This window comes from Carassius gibelio, chromosome B23 (assembly GCF_023724105.1).
Source record: "Carassius gibelio isolate Cgi1373 ecotype wild population from Czech Republic chromosome B23, carGib1.2-hapl.c, whole genome shotgun sequence".
NCBI lineage: Eukaryota > Metazoa > Chordata > Actinopteri > Cypriniformes > Cyprinidae > Carassius > Carassius gibelio.
This window is the reverse complement of record NC_068418.1, coordinates 13,253,024-13,277,050: the sequence shown is the minus strand read 5'-3', so window position 1 is coordinate 13,277,050 and position 24,027 is coordinate 13,253,024. Positions and strand designations below refer to the sequence as shown.

At 36.6% G+C, this 24,027-nt stretch overlaps 3 protein-coding genes across 5 annotated transcripts; all 3 read right to left on the bottom strand.

Moving 5' to 3' along the window:
* Positions 1–403: 403 nt before the first annotated feature.
* On the bottom strand, positions 404–14,590 carry nfascb (neurofascin homolog (chicken) b). Of its 2 annotated transcripts, XM_052593176.1 has the most exons (27): positions 14,376–14,590; positions 11,383–11,494; positions 11,150–11,255; positions 10,750–10,940; positions 10,540–10,662; positions 9,544–9,714; positions 9,158–9,269; positions 8,852–9,036; positions 7,957–8,088; positions 7,733–7,876; positions 7,533–7,644; positions 7,208–7,371; positions 6,878–7,025; positions 6,645–6,769; positions 6,464–6,565; positions 6,153–6,365; positions 4,457–4,533; positions 4,119–4,344; positions 3,903–4,018; positions 3,608–3,818; positions 3,407–3,529; positions 2,792–2,965; positions 2,571–2,702; positions 2,414–2,480; positions 2,144–2,155; positions 1,364–1,399; positions 404–1,269 (listed from the first exon to the last, which is right to left on the bottom strand). In XM_052593176.1, the coding sequence occupies exons 2-27, from the start codon at positions 11,468–11,470 to the stop codon at positions 1,038–1,040; spliced, it is 3,522 nt and encodes a 1,173-aa protein (XP_052449136.1). In that variant the 5' UTR covers positions 11,471–11,494; positions 14,376–14,590; the 3' UTR covers positions 404–1,037. The 2 variants fall into 2 exon arrangements, with proteins under 2 accessions (XP_052449136.1, XP_052449135.1); XM_052593175.1 differs by lacking the exons at positions 404–1,269; positions 14,376–14,590 and adding an exon at positions 12,331–12,479 and having other exon boundaries at positions 1,396–2,155.
* A 582-nt stretch (positions 14,591–15,172) lies between these two features.
* Positions 15,173–22,043, bottom strand: LOC128012186 (calcium-independent phospholipase A2-gamma). Of its 2 annotated transcripts, none has more exons than XM_052595260.1 (10): positions 21,187–22,043; positions 19,227–20,675; positions 18,523–18,672; positions 18,267–18,424; positions 17,968–18,062; positions 17,282–17,453; positions 17,142–17,199; positions 16,855–17,049; positions 16,570–16,765; positions 15,173–15,756 (listed from the first exon to the last, which is right to left on the bottom strand). In XM_052595260.1, exons 2-10 carry the CDS (start codon positions 20,583–20,585, stop codon positions 15,494–15,496), a joined length of 2,646 nt encoding a protein of 881 aa, XP_052451220.1. In that variant the 5' UTR covers positions 20,586–20,675; positions 21,187–22,043; the 3' UTR covers positions 15,173–15,493. The 2 variants fall into 2 exon arrangements, with proteins under 2 accessions (XP_052451220.1, XP_052451221.1); XM_052595261.1 differs by having other exon boundaries at positions 21,910–22,043.
* Positions 22,044–22,234: 191 nt separating this feature from the next.
* On the bottom strand, positions 22,235–23,857 carry LOC128012187 (uncharacterized). Its single transcript, XM_052595262.1, has 3 exons — positions 23,398–23,857; positions 22,983–23,171; positions 22,235–22,657 (listed from the first exon to the last, which is right to left on the bottom strand). The coding sequence occupies exons 1-3, from the start codon at positions 23,518–23,520 to the stop codon at positions 22,472–22,474; spliced, it is 498 nt and encodes a 165-aa protein (XP_052451222.1). The 5' UTR covers positions 23,521–23,857; the 3' UTR covers positions 22,235–22,471.
* Between the last annotated feature and the right edge of the window lie 170 nt (positions 23,858–24,027).

Genomic DNA, 24,027 nt, shown 5'->3' with positions numbered 1-24,027 from the left:
TGAATATAGCTCAGGGATGTAAGTGTGTTCGTATTGTTGAGGATATGGACAGTTAATTCTGTCCTATAATGGAGAATATTGCCATATCAGACTCATAAAGGCCACCTAAAGTATGAGGAGTTCACACTTATGAAAACAATTATTGTTTACTTACTCTTATGTAGTTCAAACCTCGTATGTGGGACAGATGTGAGCTTTGGAGGAAGGCAAGATTATATATTCTGATCTGTCCCTCTACAAATCTTTAATATGACTTTAAAATGAGTTGGAAGATAACAGTGAATGATTCACACAAATCCTTTTTATGGTGCTTTATATTGTGTTTTGCTCTCTTTGCAGCATGATAGACCATGTTCACCGTGAACTGTTATGACCTTTACTTCAGTTATGACAATAACATTAATTCTCTTGATGCATTTTAATAGCTGAAGCACTACACTTATGATAGTACTCTTAACAGACTCAAAAATATATACAAAAAAACGATATATTTCACACTATAATAAGCAGCGAAGGGTTAGATTGTATTTTGTGTAAGAATAAATGGTTTGTAGTTCATTAATGTGACCTACAGAACAGCGAATTCACAAATATATTGAAAAATAAAATATACACGAATTAGTAGCAAATATCAGTGAGATCAAAAACTGGTTAAACAGTAAAGCCCTATGGGCGTTCTTGATGCTCAACATCTCTTCATACATCTGTGTAATTAAATCTGTGTGAAATGATCCTGAATGTTATGTGTTCAGTGAATCAAGCTTCCATCAGCCGTTTTCTTTCACTCTTCTTATCAATATGATAAACACATCAAGGCATCTTCGCTTGGCTTCCTCGCACATGATTTGTGGATTTGAAAAACACTGATTGCTACTTTTACTGTAAATCACCAGAAGCAGCTTTAAATCACACCTCTATATGCACTACTCATTTGCAGCCTGTCCGACAGATTAAACGGATCATAATCTTGTGTTGTGTGTTTTGAGGTGTGTGTAAAGTTAATTCAGTTGGACACTGTAGGCATCCCACCATGAGCTCTAAGCAAAAGAGTAGATGGCCACAGGAGACGTGGGCTCAGAGCTGTCCTGGTACGGGCTCCTGTCCATGTTCCTCTTACTGACGCCCGTGTACTCGCCGATGAAAGAGCCATCCTCGTTAAACTCGATCTCTTCACCCTCACCGTACTCCATGAGGCTGTCGTCACTGTTCGTTCTCCTGCCGATGTGCTCAATCGCAGCTTGACTGCGTCCCTGTCGACTTTCTTCCTCACTGAGGAGGAAATTATTCATTTGAGACTAATTTTACAGGGAAGAAGATCTTCATTATTGCAAACAAAGCACATAAAGCTTAAAGAGATGCATACCGCCTGGTATAGGGCATTGTGGACACTCGTGTTATCCTGATATAGAAGCCAAGAAGTCACAATTAATATGATGTGAAGCATAAACATTACATACAAAACATGAAACAAAAGAGTAGTCAATAAAAAAAAATACACTACCGTTCAAAGGTTTGTGGTCAGCAAGATTTTTTAATGCTTTTGAAAGTTTTTTATTACATTAATATTGTAAAATACAAATTTTTTTTTTTTTTTTTTTTTTTTTTAATAAATAATTGTTTTCTCTCTTTCTTTTTTAAATTTACAATTCTTCTTAAATTAATTTTTTTTTACAAATAATTTTTTTCTATTAGAATATATTTTAAAAAATGTATTTGTTCCTGTGATCAAAGCTGAATTTTCTACATGATTACTCCAGCCTTCAGTGTCACATGACCCTTTAGAAATCATTCTCAAATGCTGATTTGCTGCTTAACAAACATTTAAGATCACAAGTATCAATGTTTACTGAATAATATTTTTCTGATACATTCTTTTATGGGCAGAAAGTTAAAAAGAACAGCAATTATTTGGAATTATTTGAAACTCTTTTTCAAATTATTATTATAAATATTCTTTTGAACAACTTAATGTATCTGCTGATTAAAAGTATTCATTTTCACAAACCATTGAACCAGCAGTGTAAAAATGGTTTAAAAAAACACTTGATCGTTAGACTGGAATAGTTGTAGTGTATTAAAGTACTATAGTAGAATAGGGCCATTTAATTAATAAACAACCTGTTAAAAATGACACGAATCATACCTCTCAAGAGACCTTCAGTGGTCCAGTCGCAAAAGACATGAAACAAAAATAAAGGAGGAATAAACAAAGTGAGAAATGTGTGATGGAAAAGGAACAATTATTGTGGTGTACAGTACATGCTCCAGATCAACTTGTGCTAATGTGATAATGTTATGATGTAAATGATAGGATTGATTCATTTTTCACCCTCACAGGCTGTTTTTATGTAAGTGTATCACTGAAAATAAAGTGTGTCTGTAGTAAATAAACTTCAGAGAACTTTGAAGTCACCTGTAATCAAACGTTCCATTCTCTCTATCATCCAGTTGCTCCAATGCAAAGTCCCTCTTGTCCCGCACTTATAAAAACAAAAACAAACCAAATAATGTTTTGCCACATATATTATATATAATTACATTCAACTTGTCTCAAGAAATTTCTATCGCACCTGGGTACTTTCCTCCTCGGCTCCTCTTGATGAAAAAGACTATGAGCATGATAAGAACAAGGAGAGCGACTGCACACATTAAGCCAATGAACCAACCCTGCGTCACAATGTCCACTTGATCCCGGGTATATTCTGCTCATACACACAGTCAATCATGCAGATGTGTCAGGAATCATAGTTGCGGAACAATCACCATATGAATGTAAATGAAGACACCGTACCCTCAGTTGTAAAATGGGGTGATTCCTCTGTGAATGCCTCCCCGACTCCAGCCTCGGTTTGTGCTGCCAGTGAGAACTTGTATCGCGTGTAACGGTCAGATCGCCGCAGGGAGAAGTAGGTGATGTTCGGAGGAATGTATTCAACCTGGATTCTGTCACCCAGAGAGACGTTCACTACAAAGACATGATGATCACAGTCTGGTAAGGCTAGATACCATTAAGAACCCTGATGTGTGTCCTCATTTAGTCATTTTCATGTTAATGTTTACAAAATAAATAAAATGCTGAAAACCTACAAATAATGTCATAATTTTTAGTAATGCTATTTGGAGAAAAGATGTTTTTTACCACTGTAAACTAAATATTAGTTCAAGATAATGATGGTGTCGTGAGAATAGTTTGTATAATTTACACATATACCACCATTCAAAAGTTTAAAGTCAGTAAAATAAATTTATATTTTATTTAGCAAGAATGCATTAAATGGATTAGCAATAAAACATTTATAAAGGTACAAAAGATATCTGTTCTTTTGAATTTTCCTAATAATAAAAAAAATGCATTTGTGACTAATGCTTTTAAAAAAGTCATGAGAAGTGATGTAAGTGCACTTACATGACTGATATTTGAGGATATATCCGGTCAGAATGCCATTGGGTTCTGCAGGTTCTTCCCAGTCCAGGTAAATGGTGTCATAGTGCCGGTGCATGATTCTGAATGATCTGGGAATCGAGGGCACTAGAGGGGAACGGAGATGCATGCAAGAAGTCAAGTATGTGTTCTGTGTGTTATAATGTTAAGAGAACAGTTTAATACCTCCTTCAGGTGTCTGAAACTCAATGGTGTTGCTGGGCGGACCCTCAAAGCGATTATTGGCTACTACAATATACATCTTGTAGTTACTATATGGTACAAGACCGGTTAGGGTCCCAGACAGACGAGGTCCATTAGCTTTGAAACTCTTGGTCTTAATCCTCCTGCTCACAGTGTGCCAGGGCAGGCGACTGCTCTCTCTCCAATAATAAACCTGAGAAACCAAGCACAGCTCCATCAGCAGCCCATATCATTTCTGCATGCAAATCAACTGACCTGAGCATCTAAGAAGGCGTACTTTGTACTCCTTTATTTCACCCATGATGTCAGCTCGTGCCACTGGTTCCCAGTGGACTGTCAGCGTTGAGCTCTCAACGTCTGACACTCCCAGGTCAGATGGAGCAGCAACAGGACCTGTTAGAGAACCCAATATGAGCGAAAAACTGACTCGCATCTCTTTTTCTAATGTATGTTGAACAGAACTTCAGGGTTACTGAAGTAGATGTGAACTTACGGTCCTCCCCAGAGTAGCCAATCACAACAGGGGATTCTGGGCCATAGCCGAAGAAGTTGACGGCCTGAACTTTAATCTCATAGGGTGTGAAGGTGTCAGTGTCATAGATGATGTAGCTACACCACCAGTATGTTGTGTAGTTCTTCCACTCTTCCCTTGAATCCCTTCGTCTCCACCAAACCATGTAGCCCAGTTTCGGCCCATTCCATTCTCTGTACTCTAGTGGCTTCATACACAACAAATACATCACAGTTCATTTAAATCATATGCATGCGATTACATCCCAGTCAGCATCTCTGACTACAATAACTGCCATCCACCAATCAACATTAAATCACCTCCCAGCTGATCTCCATGTTATTTCTGAACACTCCACTTCCCATTCCTTGGATGTTCCTTGGGATGGCATCAGGCACTAAAGACAAAACATAACTCTATAATATATGATATGATATGATATGATATAATATAATATAACCATTCAAAGTTTTTTTTTTTTTATTAGTTATTCAGCAAGGATGCATTAAGTTTATAAAAAGTTACAGTAAAAAAACATTTATAATAATATAGCTGCAAGCAGCAATTACGGGCCAAGCACTCCACCGGCAAATTTAGGAGCTAAGCATGGCATGGAGGACCACAACAAATGCAACAGTGAGCAATAACAGCAATTTTAGGATGATTGTAATAGAAATGGTTGAAAAATCATAAATACAACCACTAGTAATATGATTAAATGGCTTATCACTTTTGACCAAGAGGTGTTGGTGTAATCAAATCATTTTGTAATGTTCTGTGAGAGATGACACACAGAAAGTTTGGTGTTAAAATGCCAAAGCATTGCAGCGATACAAGCTGAAGTGTCATTTTGGCATGATGCCTCAAATTCGTTGCTGTGGTATGCAAAAAAGTTTTTTTCTATCGACACACAATCCATAACTGTCAGCACAGTCTGAAGATCATCTGAGGTTCAAAAAATACAGCATTTTAAAACATAATTCAAAATGGCCGACGCCTACAATGGCTGACACAGGAAAATTTTATAGCATTTGACTCAACATGACTCACTGAATCTAAAGAGACCAGTTATGTGATTTTTGGCCAAACCATTCAAAAGTTATAAGCAAAAATATGATTTTTTTCATATCAGCTGACCACTAGGAGGCACTGCGTCGAAACACTGCAAGTAGTCTCAGGTCATGGTTATTATGACAAACACCAAGTTTGGTCTCAAATGGTCTCAATGCCAAACCATTGCCGAGATATAGTCTCACATACATTTATGCGTGCTTTTCGTCAAATTTGTTAATTTGTAAAGCAATTTTTTAATTTTGGGTTGTATTTGACTTGACATGAGCCAAGGATTCAGAGGAAAAAATTATTTTAATTTTCTGGCTTACAGTTCTAAAGTAACTGGCATAAAAATATCGAAACTTTGGACAATTGGTGGCGCTAGAGAGTTGGAGTTAGAGACTTCAAATTTGCTATAGTTAACGTTGGGACTGTCCTCTATCAGTGTGCCAAATTATACTTTCCCACAATCAGTTCTATGGGCTGCCTTAGACTTGCAGTGGAAGAAAAAAATTACGCTAACGGATACAATAGGTGCCTTGCACTTTCGGTGCTTGGCTCCTAATAATGGCCTGTTCAAAACAAATATGATAACTATATTGGTAACTATACAAGTATCCATGTTTATTATAAGCATATTCTGCAGTTTTGTTGTCTGCCTCTTTAAATGTTCAAGCTCTTTAAAATCATGTGGATTCTGATTGGCTGTTAATGTTTTTATTCATCAATCTGAAAGTTATTCCAACAATATTGTTCCACTGTGCTGTAATCATTATAGTTGTGGTGTGGACTGTGCTTCTATTTTTAAATTTAAAACCATTTTTAAAACATCTTTATTGTTATCATTACAGTTGTCGTCCTTAGTATGAATGGATCTTGTCAGTAGTTGTGATTGAGAAAAAATAAATAAATTCTTACCGACCGCCAAATTTTGAATGAGAATAGAACAGATTAGGGACCTACCAGCTCCTCCTGTCTGGTAGTATTCAGATGGCCAGCTGGGTTTACTGGGACCTATACCGTTGACAGCGATGACCCGGAATCTGTACTCTACAAACGGTGTCAGCTGTAAAATGACAGAGTTCAGGCTTCCTGGGTAGCTGGACAGGTTCTTCCAGCCACTTGGCAGCAGCCAATAGTCTGCAAGGAGATCTTCAGTATACTGAACCAGGTACTCTAAAAGAGAATTAATGCAGGATTATGTCATTGTAAAGCTTATTTTTGAAAAATTTTTGTTTGCATCTATATTTGTGTGGATGTGTGTATTCGTGTACCTTTAATAGGACTGTGGTTGCTCAGTCCTGGTACCCAGGTGAGTCTAACGCTCCTCTCTGATGGGTCTGATATCTCTAGGTCACTGGGTGGGTCTGGACGATCTGAAAGCAAAAGTATACATCAATAATATGCTCATGTTTATAATGCATACATGTTCAGAAACTGTATATGTGTTGGTACCCATCACAGTGAGTTTGGCTGAGGCAGTGACCTCTTCCAGTTCACTTTTAACCCTGCAGGTGTAGACGCCTTCATCTCGTCTGTACACATCAGCAATGCTCAGAGAATCCTCATCCTTGGTCATCCTGTAAGACACAAAGCAGTCAAATACGATCTGTTATCCTGTAGTAAACCACTAGAATAATTCATGACACTTGTGCTTGTGGCCAGATGTAACAATTTGTTGTGTTTACCTCCTTCCTAAGATCAAGAACTTCTTGTCCTTAAGCCAAGTAACGGTGACATCCAGAGTTTGGTCAAATTTAATCTTACAATCAAAGCGAGCCAGACTTCCTCTTATGACAACAGTATTGTGTGGGGCACGGATGATTTTAATGGGCTCTATAAAATAAAAATAAGTTTAATCTTCAAACAATCAAGTCAACTTGGGTTATTATGACACATTTACAAGTAAATAGGAGAATCACGATTCTATAAAGCAAAAAGTTTGTATTTTCTTATGCTTATGAAATATGGGTATGTTTAGTAGACATTTCAAAGAAGAAACTTGTCTAGATTCTGACCTTTGACCTCTAGTTGGACCTCCTTCTCATCTCGTCCAATGACATTGCTTGCAACACACACATAGCTTCCCTGATCTTGTAGCTTTGTATTTCTGATTTCCAGTGTACCATTTGGAAGAATCCTATGACGACCTCCCTCTAAGGGACCGAGTCCTCCTTTTGACCTATACACAGAAAACTTTGAAAACTTTGCTATATACACTTTTGAAATGTTTCATGCAATTACTGCATGTTTTGTTTATTAACAACATCACAATATATATATTTCCTGGTGTTATTCTTGTATTTGTATCAATTTTAATTTATAGTAAGGCAATATATTTACCAACGCAGGGCAGGTTTCGGAGAGCCAAAATATGGGCAGTCTAAATGAGTATGATTGCCTTCGGTTGTTTTAATGAGTTCATCTCTGGGACCTAACAGGCGAGGTTTCATATCTGCAAACAACATAGTTGCAATTAATCATTAAAGCTGATGGTGCACGTAAATTCTAGAATTTTCAATCCAGCTTCTTCTAGCTCTTACCCATTACAGCCAAGAAAGCGTTTGCCATGATATAGCCATACTGGTTTGAAGCATTGCACTGGAACACAGCAGCGCTGTCTGGAACCACAGCCCTGAACGTCAAAGTGTCTCCTGAAACCTGTCTGCCTGGACTCTTAGGAGCATCTAAAGTGAACACAGAAAAAATAAGCATTAAAAAGCTTAGCAGTGCACCTGGTTGTATATGAAGCTGTGTTTTTTCTCACCACTGATTGGCTCTCCATTAACCAGCCACTGTATCTGTGGTCGAGGAATTCCATCAGCACTACACACTATACTACCACTGTCATCACGAGACAAAACCAGACTCTCAGGCTTCTCCACCCAGAACGGAACCGCTGCAGATGGAAAGAGAATTGAGAATAGATAGCCATCTTGATTTTGTCATTCATTGAGTAAATAAAATGTAGTTATTGTTTATTCATCTTCATATTGTTCCATGATGCTTTTCTGTATAGATTTGTGTTTTTGAGCACCAAATCAGCATAATATAATGATTTCTGAGAGATCATGTGACACTGAAGACTGGAGTAATGACTCCTGAAAATGCAGCTTTGCCATCAAATATATCCAAATAGAAATCTATTTCAAATTGCAATAATATTTCACATTTCTGTTTTTGGTTAAATAAAATAAATAAAAATGCAGCCCTACTGAGCAATAGAGATATCCTTTAAAAATATTTTACAATTATAGAGGCCTCAAACTGTGAACAGAACTGTGAATATGGAACCAGGTGTAATGTCACTTATGTTAGGTGATGTTTTAAATGTCAAAACTGACACTGAAATGTTGTCAAATTTGATTTTTTAATTTAGAGAATAAAGACAAAAATGTTGGTCTGTTCCTCGCACAATGTATACATCAAATATCTAGCTGTTTGGAGTTTCATTATGGTGCTTTTATAATGTGTTTTTGTTCAGTGACAGATGTGGTCTTGTCACTTTGAAGCATTAACTGGAATTGTATGAAAAAGAACAGAGTAAACTTCTTTCAAATTCTCTGTTTGTGTTCTATAGAAAATAATGAACAACACATTTTTGGGTGAATCTAACTAATGACAGTCATGAACAATGATAATAAAGTAATGAAGTATTCTACATTTGACCCTGACAGTGATGACGTGGTCCAGGCTGCCCATCCTGTTTGAAGCGGTGCAGATGTAGTCTCCTCCATCATCCATAGAGACGTTCTTTATTCTTAGCGTCTTATTAAAGTTCTCCAACTTCTTTCCTGTCATGGACATCTCCTCCCAATCTTTAATCCATTTGATGGAGGGAGTTGGACTACAAGAAAAAAGAGAGAATCAGAGCTACTAATTGTAAGAAACAGGTTTCACAACAAGCTAATCAACCTACATTCAACTGGTGTCAGAAAACAGATCATCAAAATGATTTTAAAACTCACACTCCAGCAGCAAAACACTCCAAAACAAGCTCTTCCCCCAGCAATGCAATGGTTGTACTGGCAGTTCCTTTAGGTTTCAGAAACTTGGGTGCAGTATGGGCTGCCATTCGAGCTACATAGACATAAAATAACACAAATTTGATAGAGAACATGGCACTTTACAAACCTGGCCAAAGCAGAAGTGAATAGTTAGTGGATCAGTCTGTTCAGTGTTTACAATAAAGAAGCATAAGAGTCCTAACTCACCGTAGCGTTAGACTGTTAGATGGTTTTAATCATGGTTCTTCCTCAAACTGAACACACACAGACATAGGCATGGCGGAATATTAAATCAATTGTTTAAGCAATAATCCCAAAGAAGAATGAAAATATTTCATGACACAGACCTGTGAGCACCTGCAGGATGAGGGGCGGTTTCTGCTGGATGGTGTTTGTGAAGGGGAAGCGCGCGACACACACATAGTTTGTAAGAGCATCTTCTGCTACAATACTGGAGAAGTACAGATCTCCATTCTCTGCCTTTGATACTCGACGGTCCTGACGGATTGGTGCCATGGCTATGGAATAAAATGAAATTGGATACAAACTATAGCCAGTATATTTAAAGGCTTATTTAAGATTCAACAAACGTAAGATACAGAAACAGTTCCATTTAAAAGTGTGGGTTCGGTAAAAATAATTGACGCGTTAATTATTATTTAATTATTTTTTAATCAGTTTTTCTTCAATGATCTCTGAAAACAATTGTGCTACTTAATAATTTAGTGGAAGCAATGGTAAAAAAAAAAATTATAAATTCTTGATGGAAAGAAAGTTTAAAAGAACAGCATTTATTTGATATTGAAATCTTCTGTAACATAACTTTAACTTCTTTAAAAAACCTAGTACAACTGAGCACTGACTCTGATGCGTCCAAAGCAACTTTAGATCATTTAGATCAAAACCAGTCATAAGGGTCAATTTTTTCAAAATTGAGATTTATATATAATCTGAAAGCTGAACAAATAAAGATTTCCATTAATGTATGGTCTGTTATGATAGGACAATATTTGGCCGAGATAAAACTATTTGAAAATCTGGAAAAATCTGAATATTGAGAAAATTGCTTTTAATAGTTGTACAAATTAAGTCCTTAGCAATGCATATTACTAATCACAAATTTAGTTTTTAGATGTATACAGTAGGAAATTTACAAAATATCTTCATGAAACATGATCTTAATGTCCTAATTATTTTTTGGCATGTAAGAAAAATCTGTAATTTTGACCCATACAATGTATTTTTGGCTATTGCTACATATACCCCAGCGACTAAAGACTGGTTTTGTGGTCCAGGGTCATATTTTATCTTTCATATCAGAAACATCTAAGCTGGAGACTTACTGCTGTTCAGCCAGTAAGTGTCCGGTTTTGGAGGACCTACAGGAGGATTGCAGGGAAGGATGAGAGGAAGCCCAACAACTACTGAGACCGGCTCCAGATACTCCTTCAACCAGGTACGGGCCTCTGATCAGAGAAATTACATGTTCAAAAAACCCATTTACCAAATGTTATTACTGTGAATTAACAGTTGCATGCTGTATACAGGCTTACTGGAGACACGCAGGTTGATGTAACTGGATAGAGCTGAGCCAAACTCATTAGTCGCCGTGCACTGATAGACACCCTCATAGTCATCAGGACGACCCCAGAAGAAAATCTGTAATGTGCCAGAACGCCACTTCATGCTGACCTGAGGATCTCGAGCCACATTCAGGTACACTCCATTACGTGTCCATGTGAAGCTACATGCAATAAGTGTCATATATGAGTCAATGCATACATTTTACATTGCAATCAATTAATATTTTAGCACTATTGACACAAAGACAAATAATAGGGAAGGAAAGGCCAAAAAAGGTTAAGGCAAGTAATCAATTAGTCCAATAAAGATTTGACATTTATGATTATATATTACAGTGTGTGGACACTAAAATGCTTGTAGGATACTTACACTGGAGGTGGATTCCCTGTCGCTTCACACTCCACAGTAATAGGGTCAACTGGATCTACTATGTAGTCTTGAGGACTTTCTTTAAAAATCATTGGAGGCTGCCTGACTGTGAGGATGTACAGTACACATAAAAATGTAATGTTAAACGGATTAAAAGGACAACGTATGAGAATAAACAATGAACTTTGGTCACAAGCCAAGCTGTGGACAAGTTCCAAACAGCAGGTCCTCACCATCAGGAGGAATTTCCATGGCTAAAATCCATGTTTGCTGTAGGATAGTAAGTATGGCAGGAATCCTCCAACACTTCAGAGCTCGCATCTCTGCTGTGTACCTTATTGTGACCTAAAAAATAATAATAATAACACTAACACCAGTACTAAGATAACCACAAAATAATCAAATATTGACTTACATATCCTTGTCTTGAATCTCCTTGTTTGTTAATTTATAACTAATCAGTTTTCATAATTAATAATGCTTTGTTTTGTTTTGTATGAGTTGCGTAGAAGTTCCAGGTAAACCATGAAAATGCTGTGTTTGTAATGATGAAGCGCATAAACCAAACTATTCCATATGCAAATTAATCACTGGTTCTATTCTTTTAAGTTCCCGCCCTCTTCCGCTTTCCTCAACTGTGATTCGCTGCCCACGATAGAGCTATTTGCATTTACGCACCTCCGTACCCTGTGCGTAATCCTTCTGCGTCAATGATTGTTTTACCTTCAGAACAAGCACGAACGTATTCTTTTTGGCATTTAAAATGTAAAACCCGCTAAATTGTACATTGCAAGTGTATGTTTAATATTTTTAAAGAAACAGCCGTTAAAATATAAACGGACAAGATAAAAGACCAACAACAGAAAACGATTTAACTCCTTTGCATGGATAATTTAACACAATATAGTCCTACATATGCAAATAAATAATGCATCTGTGTTTGTAAAATAGCATAATTTACTTACTACATCCTACTTCATAAGTTTCCTACAGTGACAAAAACAATTAAGTTACACAAACTAGCCACTGAACTGGAGTATCCAGGATTCACAAAATCATATGTATCCGTGTCAGCAGGTCATTTCACAGTGCTAAAATAAAGCAAATATTATACATTATACAAATACTGATATATTATACAAGTATCACATTTGTCAAGTGCACCATCTGGAGACTGTTACCTTTTATATCAGCCCTGCAGTTTGTTTCCTCATTATGCTAATATTAATCTGTCATCATTTCCCCACTTTCCAAAAATGTCATTCCAATTTCAAATGTATTTGTTGCATTCAGATAGGTCCAAAACAATGTCAATCCAAGCAGATGTCTTCTGTAATGTATACCTCTCCAACTAACACCCCTCTTCATTGTCCCATGAACCATGAATGACGCCCCACCCCCTCCATCCATCCATCCATCTCTCTCTCTCTCTCTCTCTCAGTATACTTATGGACGGTGTCCAAAGACAGCAAAATATATTTTAGTTATAATGACATAGGATTTACTGTAAATTGTGATTCAAGTATATAAGTCCTTATTTTAATATTTGATCTTCTTTTAATTTTCGTTTCATATTTACATAGGCCTCAAATAGCCAAACCCATTTGAAAGATGTTTAGCATTCTTTCTGATTATGACATCAATGTGTGGGTCTCATTGTTTGGTCCTGAAAAACTAAGCTAACTCGTAATGAATGAAATGTTTGTTTCTCAGCAAAAATTCAAATGCGGTCATGCGACTCGTGACTGCATCTAAAAGAGATTTAAATCAGCTTTAATAAATTGGTGCTCTTTTTGTGTACTTTAAATATCCACTTTAACTATAACCACGCTTTAAATTTAAAAAGCCATAAATTATCATGGTCAAAAACAGAAAAAAAGTTGAATGAACTGCATGTCACAACAGCGTCCCAGAGGGCAGAGCTTGACTCAGGAGAGAAGATGTGGGTGGAAACAGGATCTCAACCACTGAAACACATTCCCAGCCCACATCGGCTCAGGCATCCAGGGACAAATAAAGTACAATATGCCAGTACGGTCTTACTGTACACTCCACAGATGAGCTAATATGATGAAAGAACAAAAAAGTTCTTGAGTCAGCGCACTTAGTGAACAGAGACATAAGCATGATCTAATTCTGGTCATGTTCCTCAGCACTTCAGTATCCTCAGGGGTGCGTATGACATCAGCAGCGCTGCAGTGCCATGCACCAGACTGTACAGCGCAGGACAGCAGCCTGAATGAACCGCTTCCTCCAGAGACGGGACAATGAAACCTCTGTCCACACGGACACAGTAAGCTGGCTCTGTTCAGACAGAATAACTCAGGGTTTTATCAGTAAAAGTGGCACTAAGCTTGTTTGGAAGAACATCTGCTGGTTAACCTGTTATGAGATGTTGAATCTAAACTATACAGTTTAACCAAAATGAGAATAGGCTAACCTAAACTGCAAGATAGCACATTTTGTTTTCATATGCTGATTAATAATCAGTGGTTTTAGTACCATTAAAAAGTCTTTATTTTATGGTCTGATTTTGCATTACTTTGGCAAAGACATAGCCAAACTCAGAAGAAAGATATTGATATTTCACAGTTAGTGAGTAGGTTAAAAGCAAAATAGAATGAACTCATTTTACAGTTAGCCATGCACAATTCTTTATGTTTATTTTCATAACTACTTTAACAGACTCATAACTCGGTTTGTACATGTCTGCGTTCGTTGTGACTCTGTCATCAGTGACAAGTGTAATTCAGATGAAGCAGCTGACTCACAACTCTCAGCTCAAGTCAGAAAGAAGGATGACATTATAATAAAGCATACATTGTTTGGCTAACAGTGACATCACACTGATTTACAGCCAGTAATGGTGGAACTCCAATAGAAATATTGGTTGCACTTTATTTTACAGTACGTGTACTAACATGTACTTATAGTGTACTTACAGTGTATTTATCTAAAGTTCTGGTAATACAAGGTAACTACATGGGGTAAGGTTAGGTTTAGGGGTAGGTTCAGGGTTAGTACCTAGTTATTACGTAGTTATTGTAATTACTATAATAAGTACATAGTATGTACATGGGGAACAGGACTGTAAAATAAAGTGCTACCGAAATATTAATACAAAGGTAAATATAAAAAGAAATATAAATTCATTAAATATATTTAATTGAATCAATTTAAATTTATCAAATTAAATAAATCATATATGTAATATAATGAAACTTACCCAAGTTGATATTTCAGTGGTTTCAGTGTTCAGATGGAGGATCCTGGGTCTGTTTTCAATTTACAAAAACATAATTATTGTGCTCTTTGTCAATGTTTTGTCTCCTTAACCATGCCAGTCTGTCAAAAAATCCACCAGTTGTTTGCAATTTCTAGCAGAAGCTGAAGAAAAATTACTTCTCAGAGGGACAAATTTGCACAACTGTCCAAAATAACAAACAGTGCTCTTGACTGATGTCCCAGTCACCGCTAGTCACATGAGTGATGACTACGTTTGGTTCATTTAAGCATGGAAAACACCAATAAAATCACCATGATTAGAGACTCTAACATAACATATTGTATATTTAAAGGAAATGGTCACACTGCCATAATCTGTTACTTTGGTAATGGTAATGATTATCTATCATCTTTATAGTATGACTAGTAGAGAATATCTATAGGTTTTTGTTTTGTTTTCATATCAATCCCATGACATTTAGAATCAGAATCAGAATCAGAAAGAGCTTTATTGCCAAGTATGCTTACGCATACAAGGAATTTGTTTTAGTGACATAAGCTTCCAGTACACAGAGACAACAACACACAGAAGAAGAAAAAAAAAAAAAAAAAAGAGATTTACAAATTGGCAAATAAATAAGTGTATAAACAATTTAAAATGTCAAAACCACTGCATTTAGTCCAAACTTCACGGTCAATGTATTAAAAATACCTGAATTTTTAATTCTTAACATCATCTGTTATGTGCTTTAATCTTATTTTAAAAAAATATTATATATAAAAAACATAAACCAGTGATTATATAGAGGTAGTGCTCTTAGTTTTATTTCATTTCATAAATCTGAAAAATTGAAACAGAAATAAATACATCAGTCTATAAATATTGACATTCACACAGAATTTACATTGGCATATAAGTGCTCAAAACATTCAGTGTAAAATGGCTGTGTATTTGATTTGTAACTTCTCTAACATGATTTGTAACTTGTCAAAACACAGCCGTTCACAATCAGACCAGTAAGGACATATCTTCAGAATTTAATGATGGTCTAGTATAGCTTTCATCCACATAATGACATTCATTCAACTGATTTCTCTTCAGCACTGTGTAAAGTCCACTCAAGCCCAGCGCTGCTGCAGCTCCCACGCTTTCCCACCGATCCAGTCCCGCGTTTTCCAGATTGCTGAGCGTTCTGTCATCAGCACTTCACACAGGCGCTCCAGTTTGGGTCGGTTCCGGTCCAGGTACAGCTGTGTGTCTTTCTGCAGCTGATGAAGCACTTCAGGTCTGCTTTCATCCAGTGTCACGTTTGAGCTCAGCATCGGGTTAAAGCGGAAATACACATTCGGTGATAAGAGGTCATCCAATAGAGTATGAACACCTGAAAATGGCAGTATGAACAATATGTTGGAATGAACCTCAGTATATCTAAAGGGTTTGTTTTTTTTTTTTTTTTTTTTTTTAATTAAGTGCAAACACTTGCAAAACAGCACAGTTGGCTAAATGCACATATTGCATATACATACATACAATAAGTGCATTTAGCCAACTGTGTTGTACATACGTGTATATATATATATATATATATATATATATATATATATATATAATAATAAAATGTATCATTTAATTCTTAAACATTTATCCAACTAAAAGTTTTGTTTTAATCTGAAGTAATTATTTTAAGAGCCACAGAAGATAATGTTTTTTAATCATTAAATAATTGCAAAAGTATTCTTTGCAAGTGTGTGCCAAACAGCACAGTTTTGATAGGCTAAATATACATAGCATCAAAAATTAATTAAAAATTTATTTTTTTTGTAATAAAGTTTGTAGCTTTATTTTTTTAAATTATATTCAGAATTTAAATTTACATTTATTCAAATAACAAATGCTTTTATCCAAAATAATGATTTCACCATAAGAGACATTTTTCTTAACTATTCAATAATTATGTGTGTATTGTTCATAATTAAGTACTGTAGAAGTATTCTATGTATTAATAATATATAAATAATCATATCATTGTCAATATTATTAATTGTAAAATGATGCTCATAGTGGTATAAGACCCCATGAAAGATACCTTCTTTTTTTTTTACAATTAAATTGTGTATTGAACACAAAAATTGTGAAATGATTATTTGTAATATTAGTAAATGTAAAATGCTTGTCATAGTGATCGCAGACTAACCCTCAGTATCGGTGGCGCTGCAGATCAGGTTGCTGATTTTGGCTCTCAGACTTGTGGAGGTTGCAGGCCCTCTTCTAGCATTATCATAGCGACCAGTTCCCAGTGACAGCACACACTGGAAGCCCTGGCTGGGCCACAGCAGTCGGCTTTCATGGACAGCCAGAGCACAAGGGTTATTGAGGATAAGACCACCATCCTGGAGAAAAAAGAAAGGAAAGAAGGTCTGGATACAAGTATGTTTTGAGTCCTCAAATTTACAAGTCATCTGAAATGGACTGTTCTGACCTGGTGTATGTCGCCATGAAGAGGGAACTCCTGGAAATATCCTGGAGCAGCAGATGAGGCCCGGACGGCCTGCCACAGCCGGTATCCTGATCCTCCAGCATAGCGGCTCAGTCGTCCTGGGGCATGGTTATAGTTGCGGAAGATAAATGCTTTGGGACTCTTTCCCCAGTTCACTACTGCACTTACAGCAGACACCTGTGTGAGAAGAGAACAGCAGTCAGGAGATTCACAAAACCAGGATTTTAAAAAATGTGTTTCAAAACAGCCAGATGCTATCTTTGATTGACCTTTGGGCTCAGCTCATCTCTGGCTGTTTTAATTAAAATCTCTTCCCCCAGCTTCTCCCTATGATGAACGTGTAGCAATAGTTAATAAAGCAATGCTTGCATTACTACAGTACAGTTTTTTTTTACTGTGTAAATCCAACCTTAAGATCATCTCCCATGTTTCTGTGTTGTAGTAGGAGTGTGTCCAGCCCATCTTCACAGTACCAACCAGGGGGTTTTGTCGAAAAACATCTGAGCCGAAACGATGATACATCTCTTCACATTCATCTAAAGAGATACGAGCTAGACCCAACATGAAAGCCAGAACTGCTCCTGTACACCAAACAGAGACACAAAAAGTAGACCACATTATATATATATATTTATAGGTATGTTATGTACCACATATGAAGTAAGCTGGTCATTATTGCAGAATGAACACAGACAAGGTGATTGAGACCCCAATGCAGTAAATTATACAGTCAGGTTTTACTATTTTTCAAAAGTTTGGGGTTGGTAAGAATTTTTTTTTTCAATGTTCTTGACACAATTCTCTTATGCTCACCAAGGCTGCGTGTATTCATATACAGCAAAAACATTAATATTGAGACATTTTTTGCATCATTACTCCAGTCTTCTGTATTTTCAGAAATTATTCTAATGTGCTAATCAATAAACTTTTTTTTATCATTATCATTGTTTAAATGTTTGTGCTGCTTAATATTTTGTGGAAACCATAATACATGTTTTCAGGTTTCATTGATAAATCAAGAGTTTGACCCCAAACTTTAGAATGTTCATGTATATATGTTTAGAATTGTAGAATAGTTGTGTCATGCATTATTACCTGTGCTGACTCCACATATATAGTCAAAGAGCTGATACACTCGTTTTCCTGTTTGAGCCTCCAGCTGTTTTAGCACTTGAAGTGAAACTAACCCTCTGTAAATCACAAAATAACTTTAAGTAAAAAGCCATCTTGACATAAAGACGTTTGTTTATATGAGGGACAAAAATATTTGACTTTATTCTGTAAATTGCTCCCAGATGTTTAGCATCATTAAAAAGCTTTTTTGTAAAATGTATTGGATCATATTTGTCTAGTTTTACAGGCATACACTGTTAATTAAATGTGGTGTTTCCTACTTGGTTCCACCTCCATCAATGGAAAGCACCCTGATCCCGTGACCTCTGACCTGATCCACATAACCAATCAGAGCGAGAGTTTCCCTGATGGCTTCTTGAAGTTTTTCATCCATCCAAAAGGTCCGACGGCATCTAAGCAGCTGCAGTGCTGCTTTTTCCTATATTTAATCAGATCATTTAATTGAAAACTCTGAATTTCTACAGTTACAAGAGAGATCTATATTTGGTGTAGGGATTGTGTTTTTTTACTGTATACCTGCCACATCACAGCCTTGCATGCTGGGTGCTGAAAGAGGTGAGCGTTCAGCTCCTCCACACAGGAAGTGATAGTTGACATTACTGTAGCCTCTTCAAGTCTCTTCAGTAGAACTCTAGTCAACTCATCTGCCTTTCTCCTCCTTAAATCCTTTAAAACAGATTTCCTGCTATAATTAATCAATTTCATTCACTTCAAAGTAGATTCACTGCAAAAAAAAAAAAAATAATTCCTGTGTACCACAAGCAAATGCAAATGGATGCATTGATATTAAACTTCTGGCTAACACAATGAGCTGAAAATTATTTTCAAGTCATTGTCGGTAACTGATTAATAAAATTCTGAACCAACAAGTCCTCTCTATTTTGAATAAGCAAGGCAAAAATAAAACACTAAAAACTTAAATCCATAATTTTAAATGCTACAAATCGAATTTAGGCATCACAACATTATAATGTACAAAATGAAAAATGTAGATAAATCTGGGGATTGGCAAAAAAAATAAAAAAATAAAAAAAAGTAAGGGTATTAGGTTATTAATGTTTTAACAATCATAATAATAATTTTAAAATCTTCAGGTAACTGATATGGTACCTATATTGTGCATCCGTCGCACACGGACCAATTGGGGAAAAAAAAAAATATGTATATGAATACTCCTAGCTGTCATTCACACAATGGAACTCAAAGTCAGCAAGACTCACTGTTTTATCCCGAATTTCCTCTGGGGTCCTTGTTACAGTTGTGTTCTGGTCACTTTGCCTGGAAGAGCCCATTCCCAGGTAGCTGCCCACAAAACCAGGTATAGTGGAGGGTTTTAGCAGACACTCAAAAAAGGATGTTTTTTCCCAGATCACAGTGTACTCCGGCGAACCTCTGTAAAGGTTTAACTCTCCGTCTCCCTCCTCATTCTCTGAAGCTGCAGATCCTTTAAAGTACCGGTTTATGTGATTGGCCATGTAAGTGTAATTTTCCCCAAAGCGTGTGGTGAGGCTGCTCATGTGGAACAATCCTGGGGATTTGGGCTGAGGAAGTGGATCTTTAGGTTTATTTAGAGAGTCCAGTGAAACTGAAGTCTTCAAGATCTCAGTATGTGCTGTTTTCTCAACAGTGTCCTCTACTTTTGCGCCAAAGTATTGGTTGATGTGACGGGCAAAATGGAGATATCCTTCATCCCAGGAACTAGATACATTGTTATCAATCTCTGGTCTTGTACCCATACTAATGTTTTGCTGAGTTTGCGCAGTTTCCCTACAAAGAGCACTTTTATTACCCATAACTCTTTGCTTTCTGCTTCTAAATCTTTTGAGCCCATCATCTGGTGATACCGCCATATGAATTTGCTGTGCTGGATTTCTAGAGAATACAGAGTTAATGTGATTGGCCACATAGCTGTAACTCTCCCCAAATCTGTTTGCCAAGGAACTGATGTGGAACAACTGTAGTCCAGGATAGGTTGAGGTCAAAGGTTGATGTGAGGATGATTCAGAGACCTGCTCAGTGGCAGGTGTCCCTATAAAAGCTCTGGACTCTGCAGTGCGTCTCTCACGTTTAACTCGTCTTGATGCTCTGGTAAGCGGTTCCTGCACTGCAGACATCATTCCACCTTGCCCATGATCTACCACATATACCTGTTTCTGCTTAAAGTACAAGTTTATGTGTCTGGAGAGATGATTAAAAGACTCTCCTAATCTCAGTCCAAGTAAGCGCAGCTGAAAAGTAGTCCTGTTGTGCTGGTAAATTCCAATGGGAGCTTCTGCTTTGGAAGTCTCTCTACTGGAGGTTGAATATAATCGATACATCTGAAGGCCAAATACATTGTCATATTTCATATTACTGCTAATTGTTCCAAAATATCTTATAGTCGTCTTTGATCTATGAGATTTGGGAGGGATTCTCCTTGTAGACTGAGAGGAGCAGATACTCTGACATGACCTATGAGGCCTCCTGACAAGGTGAGAAACATTTCTGATGTTTGTGAGCAGATACTTCATCTTGTATAGTAACCGGAGCCGCTTTGACCCCAGGTGAGTGACCCGGGTTTTGTTGAGGTACCAAGCCATCAGCGACGCACCAACAACAACAGAGACCAAGCAGATGATCTGGACGAGGACTGAATGAGCACTGGCAGCAGAATCAGAATCATGGGATGTCTAAAATAGAAAACAAAAATCAGCAAAGGGGAATAGATACTTATTCATAATGTGTCTGTCCATATGGTGTATAACCTAGAGAAAATTCAGTTCTTTGTATTTTTTTCCACATAAATAGGAAAAATAACGAAGATTATTATAGTGTTTAACAATGCAGACCAGTGTTGTACGCCCCCTCCTGGTCAGTTATGGACGATACGTGTGTTATATGCTAATGCTAATTTATCAATAGTAATTCAAAGCAATATCTTCTAATTAATCACACACCGCCATGCTGATTACAAAGCAAATTATAGAAATAAATGAGCCAATTTGATTCATAAAAATGCAGTCTTTTTAATCGTGATGTTTTAATTAGCCAAGTTTAATTAAGCCTTTAATTCTACAATCTCTTTGGGGATTTTATAAGCCATCCTGGGCATGAGAACAGGGTGACTGCACAGAACTATGAAATGGGACACCAAGGTGTCGACTGTAGGTCAGAAAAATACCGTTTAGTACTTCCACGAACCTCCGGTGCATATTTATAGTTGCATGTTGGTCACATGGAAGACAGACAGCAGGGAAGTGCAGCTATTTGCCTCTTGTCTTTGTTGTGATCTGTGAGGACTGCGGCTTTGAGTCACGATGTGTACAGGACACAACATGCCTATATCCATGTGCTAAGGCACAGTGAACCAACAAGTCCTCTATTTAAAATGCCAAACATAGTAAAAATTCACCTGCAGACCCAGTTACTGCTTTCTCTTTTGCAATTTGTTTCAACGTGAAATATTAACTGGTTGTTAGTGTATTATAACAAGGCTGACCTTAATGTATATCATAAAAAACAGAGAATTTAAATGCTACACAATCTTCAGTATCTATTATCAGACTCATATTCAGCAAAAATTACAAATGCACAAGTAAAATGTTATTAAGAAGCAATACACATTTGATACACATAATGAATGATAGAAATCTATAGTCATAAATCTCACTGGCCTTAATAAAACCAAATCATAGACACACACACACATACACACATTATCCATTGGTCGTAATTCTGTAAGATAAAGACTGTGAATGTTTACAGTGTGGAGCTTAAGTAATGATTACAACTTGTAACATAAAACAAATATATTTTATTCTTCATTAAAACTTAAGGTCAAGTTAATTCCAATTCAACAAAGCACACTCAACCTTGAGGGTCACTTGTAGATTTCATTCAAATAAACTAGTTAATTTGTCTTACCTGTCGCTCCTTCTTTTTCTCCTGAATTTGACTTCAAAGTGAACAATAAATGCTGACTTTCCTTCTAAAACACTTATATTGCTTGTTTTCTCTTGGATTATGTCTGTTAGTGTTTACACTTGTTTTGCTGTGGTTTTTAATCCCGCCCTACTCTGAAGTTAAAATCCTATTGGTTGGTTTAAAGGAACTACTGACCAAACCCCTGGCTATTTCTCATTAAAGGACAATCTGTCCTTCTGCATCTTAACTGTTGATGACCAGTCAGGAGGCTTCTAAATTTAGAGAAAGTTCCCTTAGAGCTGTTCAAAGTGTCAACACTCTGGCATTTTTACCCTCACAGTAATTTATTGTATATACACATATATCACAGTGCATTTATTAAGGGCAACTTATGTTTTTTTTTTTTTTTAAGTTGTAGGTCTTAATAAAAGATCATTTATTCTGTGCACATATTGACATTACAGTTATATTCTGAATATTACACTTTAAATGCAATAAACTTAACAATAACAGCTGTTACTTTCAATACATCCTTTGACCTGATGTTCTCTATCCCTTAAGACTATTTTTTAGCACAGTGTCCAGTGGTGCAACCCTCTCTGCCGGTCCACTTCAGTCTGTTTCTTGCAAACACCCCATACGCTCGCTCCATTATAGGCCTGAACAGTGGAAGAGAGATGAACGAGCCAAGCCAACCCAAACCCACTGCACTGTACATCACTGTGAAAGCTGGAACTCCACGATGAATCTGCCCTCAGAAGAACAAAAAGTCACAGAGGAATAATGAATTATATATTTGTAAAGGTTACTTTAATATCCTTTTAAATACCATACAAATATTTCTGAATGTTTTATAGACATTCATAAAAATAAAAATAAAATAAAAAGATTCAGGAAAACTCCAAAGACTCAAATTGTATTATTATTTTTTTATTATTTTTATTTATTTATTGACTAGTTTAAGTTCCCAAAATTATTAAATTATAAGTAAATTATGACATATCTTAATTTTGTGTGGACATTAAAAAATGACTTTACACAAAAAATTAATAGAGCAAATAAAAATCCCTCACCTTGTTCTTCTCATCGATCACTGTCATTTCCTCCATTGCCATCTCATAACTCACTCCTTCATATTTGCTCCCGTCATATTCTGACAGTGAGATGTCCACAAAATCTACTTTACCTGATCTGTTTCTCTGAAGAAACTGAAGAAAGCTAATTTCTTTAACACATATTGGGCATTCTCCATCATACAGCACCTATGACACAAAATGAACATGATACACTGCTTATAAAGATGCCTGGCTGGGTGGAAAGCTCACTAGGCTGTCTTTAAGATACGTCTTGGATGATGCGTGCAAACTCAGAAACATACACTCCAGTCTATATATAGTATGTATGCAAAATAGTTATTAGACAAACCTGGACGTAAAAACACCGTGGCTGTAATTAGCTTAAGGATCTAAGAGAGGAGTGTGTTCTCACCCTTACGGTGTCAGAAGATCCTTGTCCTCTAGCTTGAGAGCAGAAGAGTCTCTGTGCAGAAACGACACTCGTTCTGGAGTCGATATAACGTACAGCTCCAACCAAAGCTAATCTCATAGCCATTTTAGTCTAATAAAGTGATTTGACTGAGAGTAAGGAGCATTTAAAATCACGTGCTGTCCTGTATGACTTATGACATCGATGACTTGTTCCGATGTCTGTTAGCTAATTCTCTAACTTACACAACACATTTAGGTAACGTTAACGCATTAAGAGTCAAATTAACTTCACACTTATTTTTGCATACCGAGTAACGTCTTGCAAGCATGTGTGACGAAGACATTTCAGTATCGCGGCATCTAGTTAATTATTATATTTGATCATTAGTATATTATTCAAGACAAAAGTCAGTGCGTACGTGAGCTCACCGACTGCTGCTGTTCCTTGTTGCTTTTCCAAAATAAAAGTCCCACACACTGTCCATTCCAAATATCTGGAAAAACTAATAAAAATATAATAATAATAACCGGGACTCAAAAGAAAAATGTGACCATGTCTTTCACTTATTAAAACGTAAATATGTAATATGTAAATATGCACCCAAGACACTTTTCACACACACTGCTGTGT

What these genes read in the sequence shown, in the direction of transcription:
- LOC128012187 (XM_052595262.1), bottom strand. Translation starts at nt 23,520, where the DNA reads ATGGCTATGAGATTAGCTTTGGTTGGAGCTGTACGTTATATCGACTCC. An exon ending in GATCTTCTGACACCGTAAGG is followed by an intron (nt 23,172 to 23,397) that starts GTGAGAACACAC and finishes TTTGTGTCATAG; the next exon opens with GTGCTGTATGATGGAGAATG. An exon ending in TGATCGATGAGAAGAACAAG is followed by an intron (nt 22,658 to 22,982) that starts GTGAGGGATTTT and finishes TTCTGAGGGCAG; the next exon opens with ATTCATCGTGGAGTTCCAGC.
- LOC128012186 (XM_052595260.1), bottom strand. Translation starts at nt 20,585, where the DNA reads ATGGCTTGGTACCTCAACAAAACCCGGGTCACTCACCTGGGGTCAAAG. An exon ending in ATTGATGGAGGTGGAACCAA is followed by an intron (nt 18,063 to 18,266) that starts GTAGGAAACACC and finishes TGTGATTTACAG; the next exon opens with AGGGTTAGTTTCACTTCAAG. An exon ending in GAGATGAGCTGAGCCCAAAG is followed by an intron (nt 17,050 to 17,141) that starts GTCAATCAAAGA and finishes CTTCTCACACAG; the next exon opens with GTGTCTGCTGTAAGTGCAGT.
- nfascb (XM_052593176.1), bottom strand. Translation starts at nt 11,470, where the DNA reads ATGCGAGCTCTGAAGTGTTGGAGGATTCCTGCCATACTTACTATCCTA. An exon ending in CCGAAACCTGCCCTGCGTTG is followed by an intron (nt 7,372 to 7,532) that starts GTAAATATATTG and finishes TTCTGTGTATAG; the next exon opens with GTCAAAAGGAGGACTCGGTC. An exon ending in CCGAGGAGGAAAGTACCCAG is followed by an intron (nt 2,481 to 2,570) that starts GTGCGATAGAAA and finishes TGTTTTTATAAG; the next exon opens with TGCGGGACAAGAGGGACTTT.